Source organism: Euprymna scolopes, chromosome 11, assembly GCF_053919585.1.
Source record: "Euprymna scolopes isolate OS-2025 chromosome 11, ASM5391958v1, whole genome shotgun sequence".
Taxonomy (NCBI): domain Eukaryota; kingdom Metazoa; phylum Mollusca; class Cephalopoda; order Sepiida; family Sepiolidae; genus Euprymna; species Euprymna scolopes.
Window position 1 is genome coordinate 138,960,579 of NC_136492.1, and position 13,451 is coordinate 138,974,029.

At 36.5% G+C, this 13,451-nt stretch overlaps 1 protein-coding gene across 1 annotated transcript in view; it reads right to left on the reverse strand.

The window, feature by feature from the left end:
- LOC145288248 (uncharacterized) overlaps window positions 1-13,451 on the reverse strand; it is a 600,777-nt gene that overhangs the window by 95,944 nt on the left and 491,382 nt on the right. The window contains exon 7 of the mRNA XM_080136286.1: window positions 5,714-5,777. Coding sequence (XP_079992412.1) covers window positions 5,720-5,777 — 58 coding nt within the window. The 3' untranslated portion in view covers window positions 5,714-5,719. The remainder of the gene's footprint in view (window positions 1-5,713; window positions 5,778-13,451) is intronic.

A 13,451-nucleotide genomic window follows, 5' to 3' on the forward strand; every position in this document is an offset into this window, starting at 1 on the left:
ACTGTCCTGATATCATATGTATTACATATTCGTTGAAGTTCTCCAGACAAGCCCTTCATGTATGGTATGGTATACAAACTGTGATAAGTCTGAGTTGTGTCCTTTTGTGTTTGGTCCAGATTTCTTAGAGCTGATATCATGCTCGCTTGATAGTTGTTTTGGGTGGAGGGTTTCTCTTGAACTACCCATCTCCTCTTGATATGCACTGATGTTACTACATATTGCTTTTGCTTAGTATTGTAGACAATGGACACTTCCTTTCTTTACATTATATGGATGGTGGGAGTTAAAGTTTAGATACTGTCCAGTGAAAGTTGGCTTTCAGTATACAGATGACATAAACCCCTAACCAGTGCAGGTTATCAGCACATCTATGAACGATAATTTGTTGTTATATTCTTTTTCCATCATGAACTGTATAGTTGGACAGATCGAGTTCACATGGTCAAGTAATGTTTGATCACCTTCCTGATGGGGCCAGAGTATGAATCTGTCATCTTTATATCAAACCACATCATTGGCTTTAGTGGTGTTGATCTTAATGCCATTTCCTCAAAGTATTCCATGTATGCATTGGCCAGTACTGGGGACAATGGTGATCTCATCATCAAACCTTCTTGCTGATATATATCAGATCCCATCATGAAGTATGTAGTTTCAACACAGATCAACATTTCCATTATATTGTGAATTGGGACGCAACTGCATTCCTTCAGTGAGGCATCAGAAAACTGTCAGAGTCTCATCAGTGGGTACTTTTGTGAACAGACTCACTACATCTAGACTCACCATCTAGTTAGAATGCATGGGAGCATTGTTTATTATTTCCATAAAGTGAGCTGAATCCTTGACGTATGATGGAGATTTTCTGATGATTGAGGTGATTATATCTACCAGGATACAGCTCAATGGATGGCATGCTGAACCTCAGATGGAATACCGTCCTTGTGAATTTTAGGGAGGCCATATAGGTGTGGTAGCTAGCTGTTTGTATTTTGCAGGTGGTATTAGGTCCTTGTTCTTACTGGGGATCTGTGACAGCTTCCTTTCCGTTTTCAAGGTAGGATTCTTTTTCACTTTACAGTAGCCACCAAATGTGATTAAATCTGCCAATTTCTTGGTATATTCTGCTCTATCCATTAACACTGTAGCATTGCCTTTGTCTGCTTGTAGTATTATATCACTGTCTGTGCAGGGACTTGATAGCCAATACTTCTTTCTTTGAGAGGTTTGGTTTTGGAGGCTTGGAATTCTTGAGTGCTTGTCTCACTTTCCACCTTAGTTCATCACCTTGTACTTTGGATTTATTCAAGGCTGCCTCCTCTATTAGCGCTATCATATCTAAGTATGGAATCCGCTTTATGGTTGTGGCGAAGTTGAGACCTTTGTTTAGCACTGATTCCTCAAAGGGTGTTAGCTTACATTTATTTTGGTTGAAATTCCATCCAAATTTCCAAGTTCAACAAGATAAACCTAAATAAGGTCAGCGGTTACATTGGCTGAAACATTGTGAAAATTACACCCAAGACAAGAATGGTCCAATGAATCCAAATAATATGAGTAACCAATCCTCATCTCAAAAATTGAGAAACATCATCACAATTAAATTCTTTTAACTTTCCACAAATCTCATGATGTGAAAATTGAAAATGTTTATTCCTTATAGAATACATCATTCATTGAATAAATGCTAGATATTTAATTAAAATTGGATAATTTGATAATTTTTGTTGATTAAAACCATAATTTCATTTTGTTACTGAAAGTAATCTCTAAGTGGTGCTACATAATAGGTTGAGCAAAAGAGTAAGATGAGCTGCTTATATCAATACACTTGTTCACAATAGAAACCACAGTAGATCAAGAATAAACTGCCAAAGAAATGAGTAAAATTAAGCTCCATTACTAGAAATTGTAAAAGTAATGCATCTTCTTTAAACGTCACACATAATACCAAATCTGTAATTGTAACAGTTATACAGTCAATATGCAGCTGAGAGATATCAAAGGTTCAGAGCAGAAATATCATGCAAGAGAGGGAGATCTTGAAATAGTAAACTTTTAAAAATTGATGAACGGCAACAAGCATCAGATCAGCTACTAGAAAAGCCTGATTGAGAAGTAAATAGTAATAAATGCGGGAGTACCTCAGGGGTCTATCCTGGGACTTTTATTATTCCTGATATTCATAAATAACCTCCCTTATAAAATTGTTTCTGAGATGGGTATATTTGCTGATGACACCACTCTCTATAATAGGCATGAGGGGAAAACAAATGAACACATAAATAAGGAAATGGCAGAAACACTAGAGGATGACCTCCAATCTGTAGTGGAATGAGGACAAAAATGAATGGTCACATTCAATAGTATGAATGAAGTATACAGGTTGTCATTGACAGACATACATCCAAGCAGCATAACATTAATGTGGGAGTGCCTCAAGGGTCGATCCTTGGACCATTATTATTCCTGATATTCATAAACGACTTCCATGATAATTTTGTGTTCAAGATGTGTATATTTGCTGATGATACAATGCTCTATAATATGCATGAAGGAAGAACACATGTACATAAATCCAAAACAGTGAAAGAATTGTTAGAAAATGACCTCCAGACTATAGTGGAATGGGGTCGTAAAAGGATGGTAACATTTAATGCTAGTAAAACTAAGCTGCTCTCCTTTAACAATTACAAGACACCTCTCCAACCCCTTATATCCATGACAAATAGCACCCTACCTGAGAATTCTACCTTCAAACTCCTCGGCCTAACATTTGAGGGCAATATGAACTGGCACAAATATATAGAGGACATTGCAAAGGCTGCTGCAAAGAAGATGGGTTCCCTCTATTGAACTAGAAGACTATCCACGCCTAAGAGTATCCTGTACCTTTACAAGGCTACCATTCATCCATGCATGGAGTATTGTGGCCACATCTACCACTAGTCTCTTCCTCTTAAATAGGGCCCAAAAAAGAGTTGTCAATCTAATTGGTCCCACTTTATCAACTAAGCTCCAGCCCCTGTCTTATCGCAGCAATGTTGTATCACTATGCCTATTTTACAGATGTTTTAATGGAATGTATTCTGATGAACTTGTTTCACTTGTACCCCCCTTGACATACATATCGCTAACAACTCGCTTAGCAATAATATCTCACCCCTTCATTGTTGTTGTCCCTAAATGCCAGAAAGATTTCTATTCTAATAGTTTATTCCCTCAAACAGCTAGACTTTGGAATTCCTTCCTGCTGCCTGCTTCCCTGGCTGTACTGATATGCAGAAGTTTAAATGTAACATAAACTATACAGAGAACTAAAAAAGAAAAATTCTTTAATAATTTTAAATATAGACAGGTCGCTCATCTTTACCATTGATGAAGAATAGGAAAATTTTAAACAATGCAACAGAAACAGTGAAATATCACTGTTGTAATTTAGCTGAGAAGAACGATTACAAAGGAATTATGAATAGTTAAAAACAACTTTAAAATATTTGAACTGTTAAAAATCTGTTGATAAATTGAAATCCATTAAAAGAGTAAAAATAAGAAATCCATTAAAATCGATCATTGAATATTGAATAAAATTTTTGTATTTGTCACCATTTTGTCAGTTTGAAGTCAAAGTTGTTTCATCTTGGTGACTCGTGTCTATGAAATAGAAAGAAAGAGTTATGTGAATGATGTCAGAATATTCAGAGCAAGCTGCGTGAGATTCAAACATGTGCATATTTTCGTATTTGTCCAATCGAATAACCACCTAAATAGAACTGTTTATGACATTCTCATGATAACAGTGGAAAGAAATAAAGCTATTTTCAATCATGCCATATTCACTGGCATCGAAACAATCTATGATGACAGTATAAGTGTTTCTAGGTGTGATTACTCTTTTACTTGTTTTAAAAAGGCGAAGAAGAAATGAAAAACTTTAATCTGCCTTCATTTTTACAATGCTGCATCAGATCGATTATAAATGCAAATGTAGCATTTATCTGTCTGAAGTCGACCCTATACGATTACTATCTCTTTATATACAATTCAGTTTACTATTTCAGACATATTTCAACACAGAATTTAAGCCAGTTGTGTAGTATTTATCATGATAACATTCTTCCAATCATTACCTCCTCCATTAGAGGGATTGTTGTATCTATTCTTTTGCCATTATACCATCCTCTCAGGATTACTTTTTTTTAGGGGGATGAAGAAGCAATTTTGCACAAGGTAAACAAAATGTATGGGAATAACTGTTTTACTTGTTCACCAAATTTCAATTTTAAAAATCATTTCATTAATTAAATTAAGAAAACTATTATTATTATTTATTTATTTATTATTATTACTATCAAATTAAACAACTTCTTTATTGAAATTTAATTAATTTTTAATTTAAATTAGGTAAACAACTTTTTCATTGGCCGTTGGAATTTAAAATATTGCCGATGCATTAATCATTTTTTAATCTTAAATATGCCAAAGTTAAGACATCCTTGGATTACTAGAGATTATAATGGAATTTGAAGCTGTGGAAAAAATGACACATCAATGTAATATAAACACAGTAGAGTAATGAGATTGTTGCCAATGAGGACAACATGCAGGCGACTGAAGGTTTATTTAATAGTTTAAGATATGTTTGTTGAAATGTATGAAAATAATTAACATTGAAATTTATGTTTTTAATTCTTAAACATTAATTATAACAAACAGATTTATGATTAAATCAAATAAATGATGATTGTGGTGTGATATAAGATCACATATAGCTCAGAGTAAACAAGCATTCATTAAACTTAACTCAGTATTCTGCTCCGATACCACCATGCTCAAGACTAGACAATGCATTCTTAAGGAGTATGTTTGGTCTATTTTGTTATATGGTTGTAAAAGCTGGACTATCTTCCCCAAAATGCAGAAATGCATTAATAGCGCAGAAATTTGGTTTGTGAGACAAATGTTAGGCGTCATTTTTGAAGATCACACTTCTGACAAAAAAATATGATTTGAATGCACAAAAGGAATGTTGATGAAAACTATCATGAAAAGACAAATGATGTCCTTAGGACATACTTACCGTCAAAGAGGAATAGAATATCTGATATTGACTAGTAAAATGCTAGAATCAAAAAAGCATGGTTGACCAAGACGTACTTTGATGGACAACTTGATTGATTGGATGGGATTATTGTCAAAAGTTGAGCTATTTTGGGCTATGGATAGCCACCTACATTAGAGAGTTGTAGTCGTCAATGCCGTTAAAATGTATTTTATTGAAATTTTTTGTTAAAAATTCTTTTTGTTTGTTAATTATTGTTAACATAACATCCCACACATTAGTATCACATTGTTGTAACGATAAACAGTGAAGCACACTCAGGCCTGTTTTTCTTTGTGTCAGTGATGTGGACACAAAAGCTGACCTGCAGGAATGAGTTCCCATATGAGACACAACAATGTCTACAACAGAGTTTATTCAAAAACACATCCCTTGGAACATATTCAAAGTACTTGCCATTCTGTGTGATTAATTGTACATAAGTTGCTATTTTAGTTGAGAAAAAATTGTAGATTCATAACTTATCCAACAATATTAGTGCATGCATGATTACAATAGTTTCGAGTGGATTTAAATTTCGTAGTCCACAATGGTATCTATTATGCAAATGATGCACTCCTATAATAAAACTAGTAAACACAAAATTACGTAAAATTATTTAGCCTCTTTCATTTTTCTGCCAATTTCTGCAAGCTGTTCTCCTACAAAGTTACTGAAAAAAAGGATAGAAAATACAGCATAAATGAAAACTATTCACATTCATTTGCAAAGCATATATTATAAATCTTGACTTGTACAGATTATAGAATAGTTAAATAATCAGTGAGGAATTATAAAAAGCAATTATCAACAGAATAAAATGAGAAATCAATTCCACTTCCCAAGATTATGTTAAAAATAAGCCTATTAATATGTTCATATTAATGTTATCTAAATCATTATTTTATTTATTGACTAAAAAATTGCAATGATAAATTTCTTTTAAAATTTACTAGGATATTCTGTTGAGATTCGCATTGATAATGTTGAACCTGGTAATTCCATATTGTATCTATTAGACAAGGGTGGCCAAAGTTAGAAACATCCATCAGAGGTTGTACAGTATAATTATAAATGATACATTTCAACCCAAATGATAAAAAAAACTGAAAAAAAAAAAAAAAAATCTGTTTTCTTTAGTTGCACTGTCTGCTTCTCTTTTAATTCTGTTATCAGGAGATTTCAGTAATTTGTTTCAAATAAAAACAGAATGTGCCTTCTTTGGACTACATATATGACTTAATCATAAAACGTTGACAGAAAGAGGGGAGAGAAGAAAATAAGGGTTTTTGCTTTCTTACCCCACACATATTTCCTATAAAAATACAAAGAAAAAAATTGTAAGATGCATAATTGTAATTCTTATTTGTTTATTGTATTCTGTATATTGGTAGTTTATTGAGTCAGTTTATTTTTCAAACAAAATTTTTCAAATAAAAATTTGATTAAATAAAAATAGAATATTTTAAAAGATTTGGCAACAAAAAATGTAAATTCTTAACATCACATTCTTTTTTATTGTCTATCAAATATAGTGTGTCCATTTAATATAAAGATGCTTCAATAATCACATAAAAAATTGATTTCTTATGAGAAATAAACAAAAGACTTCATTTTGATAAGTAATAAAAAAAAAAAAAACAAAAGAAAGAATTTGCTCTTCCAGGCACTTTAAGTCAACTTACATCTGTCAAATTCTAATTCTTTTCAATTTTTAACCCCCAAGCGGCTATATTTTTACCAGTTAAAGACCAAATACAATTTGTTCCACAGTTCCAAATCCTTTATATATCATGTTTCAAGTCTGCAGGCAAAAAACTAACAGAAACCTTTGGTAGAGACCGTTTTGCAAACAGAAAGGCAGACAGAGCGTTTTATATATAGAGATCAGGATGTAATAACTGATATATTTTACTCCAGTTACAGTTCTGTATTTAATTATAAAAAGATAAAATCTATACTTTGGACTAGATTGCATAAATATCAATATTTATATAAAAAAAATAAAACCTGATTTAACAAAACAATATAATTATGGGGGCCATTGTTACATACTGTCAACTGTTAGTTTTATTTGTTGGTTCATTATTTAAAATGCTATAACAATTATATAATAACTTTGAATAGTAGTAACATAACATATAAAAACCAAAGCCAAAATATTAATGCACAAGTGCATTAATTTGTCCACTTCTATTGTTTTGAAGATGGTTACAAAATTAAATTTGAAATTTTTTATTTTTTACAAAAAGTATAATTTATTTAATCAACTCTGAAAATTTCATTAAAATTGGCTAATTCTGAGCATCTGGTGACTAAAAGGTTCACAGATCAGAAGTTCCATGTACATATTTAGGGCAAAGATTAATGCCTAACACTCAAGCTGTTGTAGTCTGTTTAAATTTGAGTTGAACATTTAGAATGGAGTTAATTGTCAAGATAAGCTTAATTTTGACATTAATTGTTTGCTGATAACATCAGACTCTATTCTCAACGCATGAGCAAATTGAATGTACACCAATCAAAGTCAATGACTTAATCTTTGGAAAATGACCTTGAGTTTGTAGTAAATGGAGCCTAACATTCTCAGGCAACAAATTGGAATAAATACCTAGAAGATATTGCTAAGTCTGCTGCAAAGAAGGTAGGCTCCCTTAACCAGGCTAGAAAACTTCTTACACCTGCTAGCATCCTATATCTCTATAAAGCCACCATTCATTCATGCATGGAGTATGGTTGCAACACCTGGGATATTGCACAAATCCATAGCATCTCCATCTTTAGAAGAGTGCAAAAAAGAGTTACTAATTTAATAAGCAGCACATATGGTAGAAAATAACTTCATCCGCCGTCCCAATATAGAACTAAATTTCATTTGGACGTCCCAATTACAAATTCACGAAAAAAAAAAAAAAGAAATAAGACCTATGCCCAGCTTAAGGGAGGTAAACTTTATTAAAAAAATAAATTTTTTCTTCCTTGCATTGTGCTTTAAAAAAAATATGCATGGGTATCGATCCTCTGTTTCGTAAAACATTTTTCACTAATATTATTAATTAGTATAGATGTCCCAAAAAATTGAGTCATAAAAAGCCTTTAAATAAATATCTTAGTAACCCCTGAAGATTGAATTCTTTTTATGATCTATGGACCCGCCCTCAAACCCATGGTTTGAATTTTTGTAATGCAGAGCCAACCCTCTTTTCCTTAGTAGGAAAAGAAGCATGTTTTCAACACCTGAAGAAAATAGCAGGTTGCAGCAATCGAAACGTTGTGCTACTAACACCCAAGATGAGAATAATAATCCGATTAATCAAAATAACACAAATAAGATATCTGTTGTCATCCCAAGGCAGATTGCAACCTTAAAGATGACACAGTACACAACATGTGAGGAATTTAAATAAAGTCATATAGACGATCACGGAAAAAATATACAACATAAACAATTGCAAGAATAATTACTTTACATCCATTATCATTTTAAAGGCATTTTCACATTTCTTTGATGAGGTTTTGTTAAAAAGTAGGTTGGTCTGTCATGATTCTGCTTCAAATAGCATTTTTATAGTTAAACATCCAGATTAAAAGAACGTATATTTTACATGTGTGCATGGAGAGAACTTGAGTGTCCAAGGTCTCTCTGTACACGAGTTTGTCAGACAACCTTCTCCCTACAAGTAAACCCTGATCAATTATTCAAAGTAACATAGATTGGAAACCCAAATAATATCTGTATGGCTACAGCACACTGGTTTATATGAGGAATGGTGCACCTTCTTCAATTTATGTTGCTTATAGTAACAGCACTAACTTAGATACTCTATCAGACTAGATGAATTCTTATTTTGGAATTTGGTAAAACTAAAACATCACAAAAAGAAGACTCGCAGAACATTCAAATATTTATGCATCTTAGATAGAGGTAAAGTGTTAGTCCCAAAAAGGGGCTCTTGATTTCTGAAAACTTTGACTGAATTAAAATGCAATAAAAACGTGCATGGATCTCTATAAGATATCCTTTCCATTGATCAGTTAAGTTTGTATAGAATTTTTAGATGAATCCAGTCATTTTGATAACAGGATCCATCAATCGGTTTGTCGCACGTGTTTCATTGCTAAATGTGTGGTGTCGTATTTTATTAAATATAAACTAAAAATAAAAATGTATAAATGATAATAAACTAATAATAAAATATAAAATTAATGTACTAAAAAAAAATAGAATAATTAACTTTTTTTTTTCTGATCGGTTTTAGATTTATCCACAATCCTTTGCAGGGGCTTCAATGTCCATAATGTGGAATGGCTGACCCACTCAAATAAAACCGATGACAAGGGGAGGTTTTGTCATGATTTTGCCATTGCCTATGACCTCACTCAGATTGTTCACAAACCCACCCGTGTGCCTGATACACCCGGTCAATATGCAAGCCTTCTAGACCTTTTGCTCACAACTTCCCCTGAGCTGTGTTCATGTTCCGTTCTATCTCCTCTGGGATCCTCTGACCACTCTGTTGTAGCAGTTAAGATAAAAATGAAATGTAATAAGTCTTCAGACGTACATCTCCACTGTACTGTATATCGATACTCTATGGCTGACTGGGATAGCTTCCTTACATTCATATCTGACCTACCTCTGCATTCCATGTTTAAAAAGGATGTGTCCTCTATAGTATCAGACCTGACACAATGGTTAATTATAGGCATAGACCGATTCATACCATCGAAAAAAATTCCAACAAAAACCTAACAGCCAGCCATGGTTCTCCCCTGAATGTGCTGCTGCCATCGCGCACAGAAATCACTTTTTCCATAGCTACCAACATAATAGATGTACGTAGACTAAAGCTGCTTTCAGGACTGCCAGCAACCACTGTAAAAGAGTAATAAAACATGCAAGAGATCTATATGCTCAGTCTGTTAAATCCAAAGTAGCCGAGCAGCAGCTTGGTTCCCACCAGTTCTGGCAAATAGCAAACAGGATCCTGAACAGAAGCGTGCGTTCTATCCCAACTATCATCAATGGATCTGAGATCATCTCGTCAGCATCAGACAAGGCCAGACTATTTGCCAAGAACTTTGCAGCTAATTCTACCCTATGCGACAATGACCATCAACTCCCTGTATTTCCTCCTATAACAGACAACATGCTATGCAACATACAAATATATGTGCGTGAGGTCGCCAAGCTAATCAAGAACCTTGATTCCAGTAAAGCAACTGGCCCTGATGGCATTCCAGTTATAGTGCTGAAAAAGCTCCAACCAGAACTTGCCCCCATACTTACAAAACTGTTTAAGTGTTGCCTTAAGGAAAAGTGCTTTCCAACACCCTGGAAAACCTCATCAGTATGCCCTGTATTTAAGAATTCAGGTGAAAAGTCATCTCCCTCTCAGTACAGACCAATGTCTCCTGTGTGTCATGAGTAAGTTGCTGGAATCCATATTAAATCATCATCATCATCATCGGCGGTCACTCGTGTCCGAGTGAGACTGTCCTCCGTTGTGGCTTCTGTGGGTCCTCAGGTGAGCATAGAGCCCAATCCTAGACCCAATTTTTCTTGTGCAGTTTGGGCAGATAAATGTAGTGGTGGTGGGGTGGGGTTGGGTGTGTCTGGTTGATAATCTGTCCTTTATCTTGCGTTTATCCTCAGCAGCTTGATTTAGGTCACTACTATAAAGTGCAGCACCTTCGTGGACAGCGCTCCTCCATGCCAACCTGCTCCCAGCCACGTCCTTCCATGTCTCAAGGTCCATGTGAAACTGCTTTAGATTTACTTTGATGTTGTCCTTATACCTCATCTTTTGGCCACCTTGGGCACGCTTTCCCTCAACAAGCTGAGAGTAGAAAATCTGTTTTGGTAGGCGGAGATCCGGCATTCGGACAACATGACCAGTCCATCTGAGCTGGCGTTGAGCAACAGTAGCGGTGATAGTAGGAATGTCAGCCTCACTCAGGACGCTGGTGTTGGTGCGTCGGTCCTTCCAACTGATTCTGAGGATTTTTCGGAGGCATCTTTGGTGGTACGTCTCCAGGGTTTTTACGTGCCTCCTGTATGTGGTCCAGGTCTCTGATCCATAGAGAAGAGTGGTCAGCAAGACAGCTTTGTATACCATGATTTTGGTCTTTGCCAGAAGGTCACGGTTCTCAAATACTCTCTTCCTTAGCCTTGAGAAAGCCCCACTAGCACAGCTGAGACGGTGTTGTATTTCATCATCTATGTTGGCTTTTGATGATAGGATGCTGCCTAGGTATGGGAAGTGGTCCACATTTTCCAGTCTAGCGTTGTCAATGGAGATGTTTGGGGGTGAGACTGGAGTACTGTTTGGTGGTGATTGATGGAGGATTTGGGTTTGACTATGTCATTGTCCGTGCCAAAGACCGCTGTGATGTGGTGAACACCAGGGCAATGACAAGTACAGACAATTGTTGGACCGACCACCGTCTTATTCGCTCCATCATGTCTATCCATTTAATGCGGAAGCAAAGGATGCAAAAAAGACAGAGCCGACCAAAGCTCAACATCGAGCAGCTGGGCGATATCACCTACCAACAACACCTCCAGGCGGCTCTTAGCGCGGACCTGCCCAAGCAGTATCCGCATGACACTGAAGAGCACTGGGACAAGCTGTCCTCTGCCATCATGGACTCCAGTATAAGCATCCTAGGGCAGAAAAAGTGGAAACATCAGGATTGGTACGATGAAAACGATACCGAAATCCAACAGCTTATAGACATCAAGAGGCAAACTTTTATCACCTGGCAGAATAACATCAATTGCAAGGTTAAAAGAGCTGCCCATGCCAAGGCTAAAGCGGCTGTCCAATCGACAGTCAGGAAGCTGAGGAACCTATGGTGGATGAAGAAGGCTCAGGAAATCCAGCAGTTTGCTGACTCTGGAGACACCAGACGATTCTTTGAAGCCACAAAAGTGGTATACGGCCCCAGCTACCGTTCTCTGACCCCCCTTCGGTCAAAGGATGGGCTCACGCTGCTGAAAGGAAAGGGAGAAATAACAAATAGATGGAAAGAGCATTACGAGGATCTTCTGAACAGGGACACCACTCCAGAAGATGGAGGCCCTTGAAAAACTCCCTCAACAGCCCATAATTAAGAGCATGGGAGAACCACCCAGTCTGGAAGAGGTGCGGGATGCAATTAAGAAGATGAAAAACAACAAGGCGGCTGGATCTGACGGCATCCCAGCAGAAGTCCTAAAGAAAGGCGGGCCTGATCTTCTCAGACACATCCATGCCCTGCTGCTCAAAATATGGGAACAAGAGAAAATCCCTGCACAACTTAGAGATGCCCTAGTTGTCTCCATCTTTAAGAAGGGAGACAAGGCAAACTGTGGGAACTACCGGGGCATTTCTCTCCTCTCTACTACAGGGAAAGCTCTAGCTCGGGTTTTGGCCAACAGGCTTACACCCCTTGCAGAAACCATCCTTCCCGAGTCCCAAAGTGGCTTTCGACCAAATAGAGGCACAATGGATATGATCTTCACTGCTCGTCAACTCCAAGAAAAGTGCAGGGAGCAAAATTTACCATTATACATGGCTTTTATAGACCTTACTAAAGCCTTTGACTCTGTGAACCGTCAAGCCCTTTGGCTGGTTCTTGCAAGGTTTGGATGCCCAGAGAGATACATTCGGGTACTGAGACCGCTACATGACAATATGTCAGCTACAGTCCTCAGTAGTAGTGGAGATGAAACAGAGCCCTTCAGGGTTGAAACGGGAGTGAAACAGGGATGTGTCATTGCCCCAACCCTGTTCTCCATCTTCATTACTGCTATCCTCCATCTCACGGACAAACATCTTCCCCATGGAGTTCGGATTATTTACAGAACTGACGGGCGACTTTTTAACATCAACAGATTTAGGGCCAAAGGTCGAACGAACACCATATCCATTATGGAGTTACAGTATGCAGACGATAACGCCCTTGTAGCCCTCTCAGAAGAGGACCTACAGTGTACACTGGTTGCCTTCACGAGGGCGTACAAACAGCTAGGACTAACAATTAATATAAAAAAAAACCCATATTAAATCAAGAAGTAGTCAACCACCTCAACAGAAACAACCTTCTTAGTGACATGCAATATGGTTTCCGCTCTGCAAGATCTACAGCAGATGTGCTAACGGTTATATCACATAGGATTAGTGAATCTCTTGACAAAGGTTTCCTTGCCAGGGCAATTGCTCTTGACATATCAAAGGCCTTCAATAAGGTATGGCATAAGGGTCTACTTCACAAGATTTCTAGCTATGGTATTACTGGAAATGTTTTCTCAATCATTAAATCATTTCTCTCTGATAGACTCATAGGAGTAGTGGTTGATGGG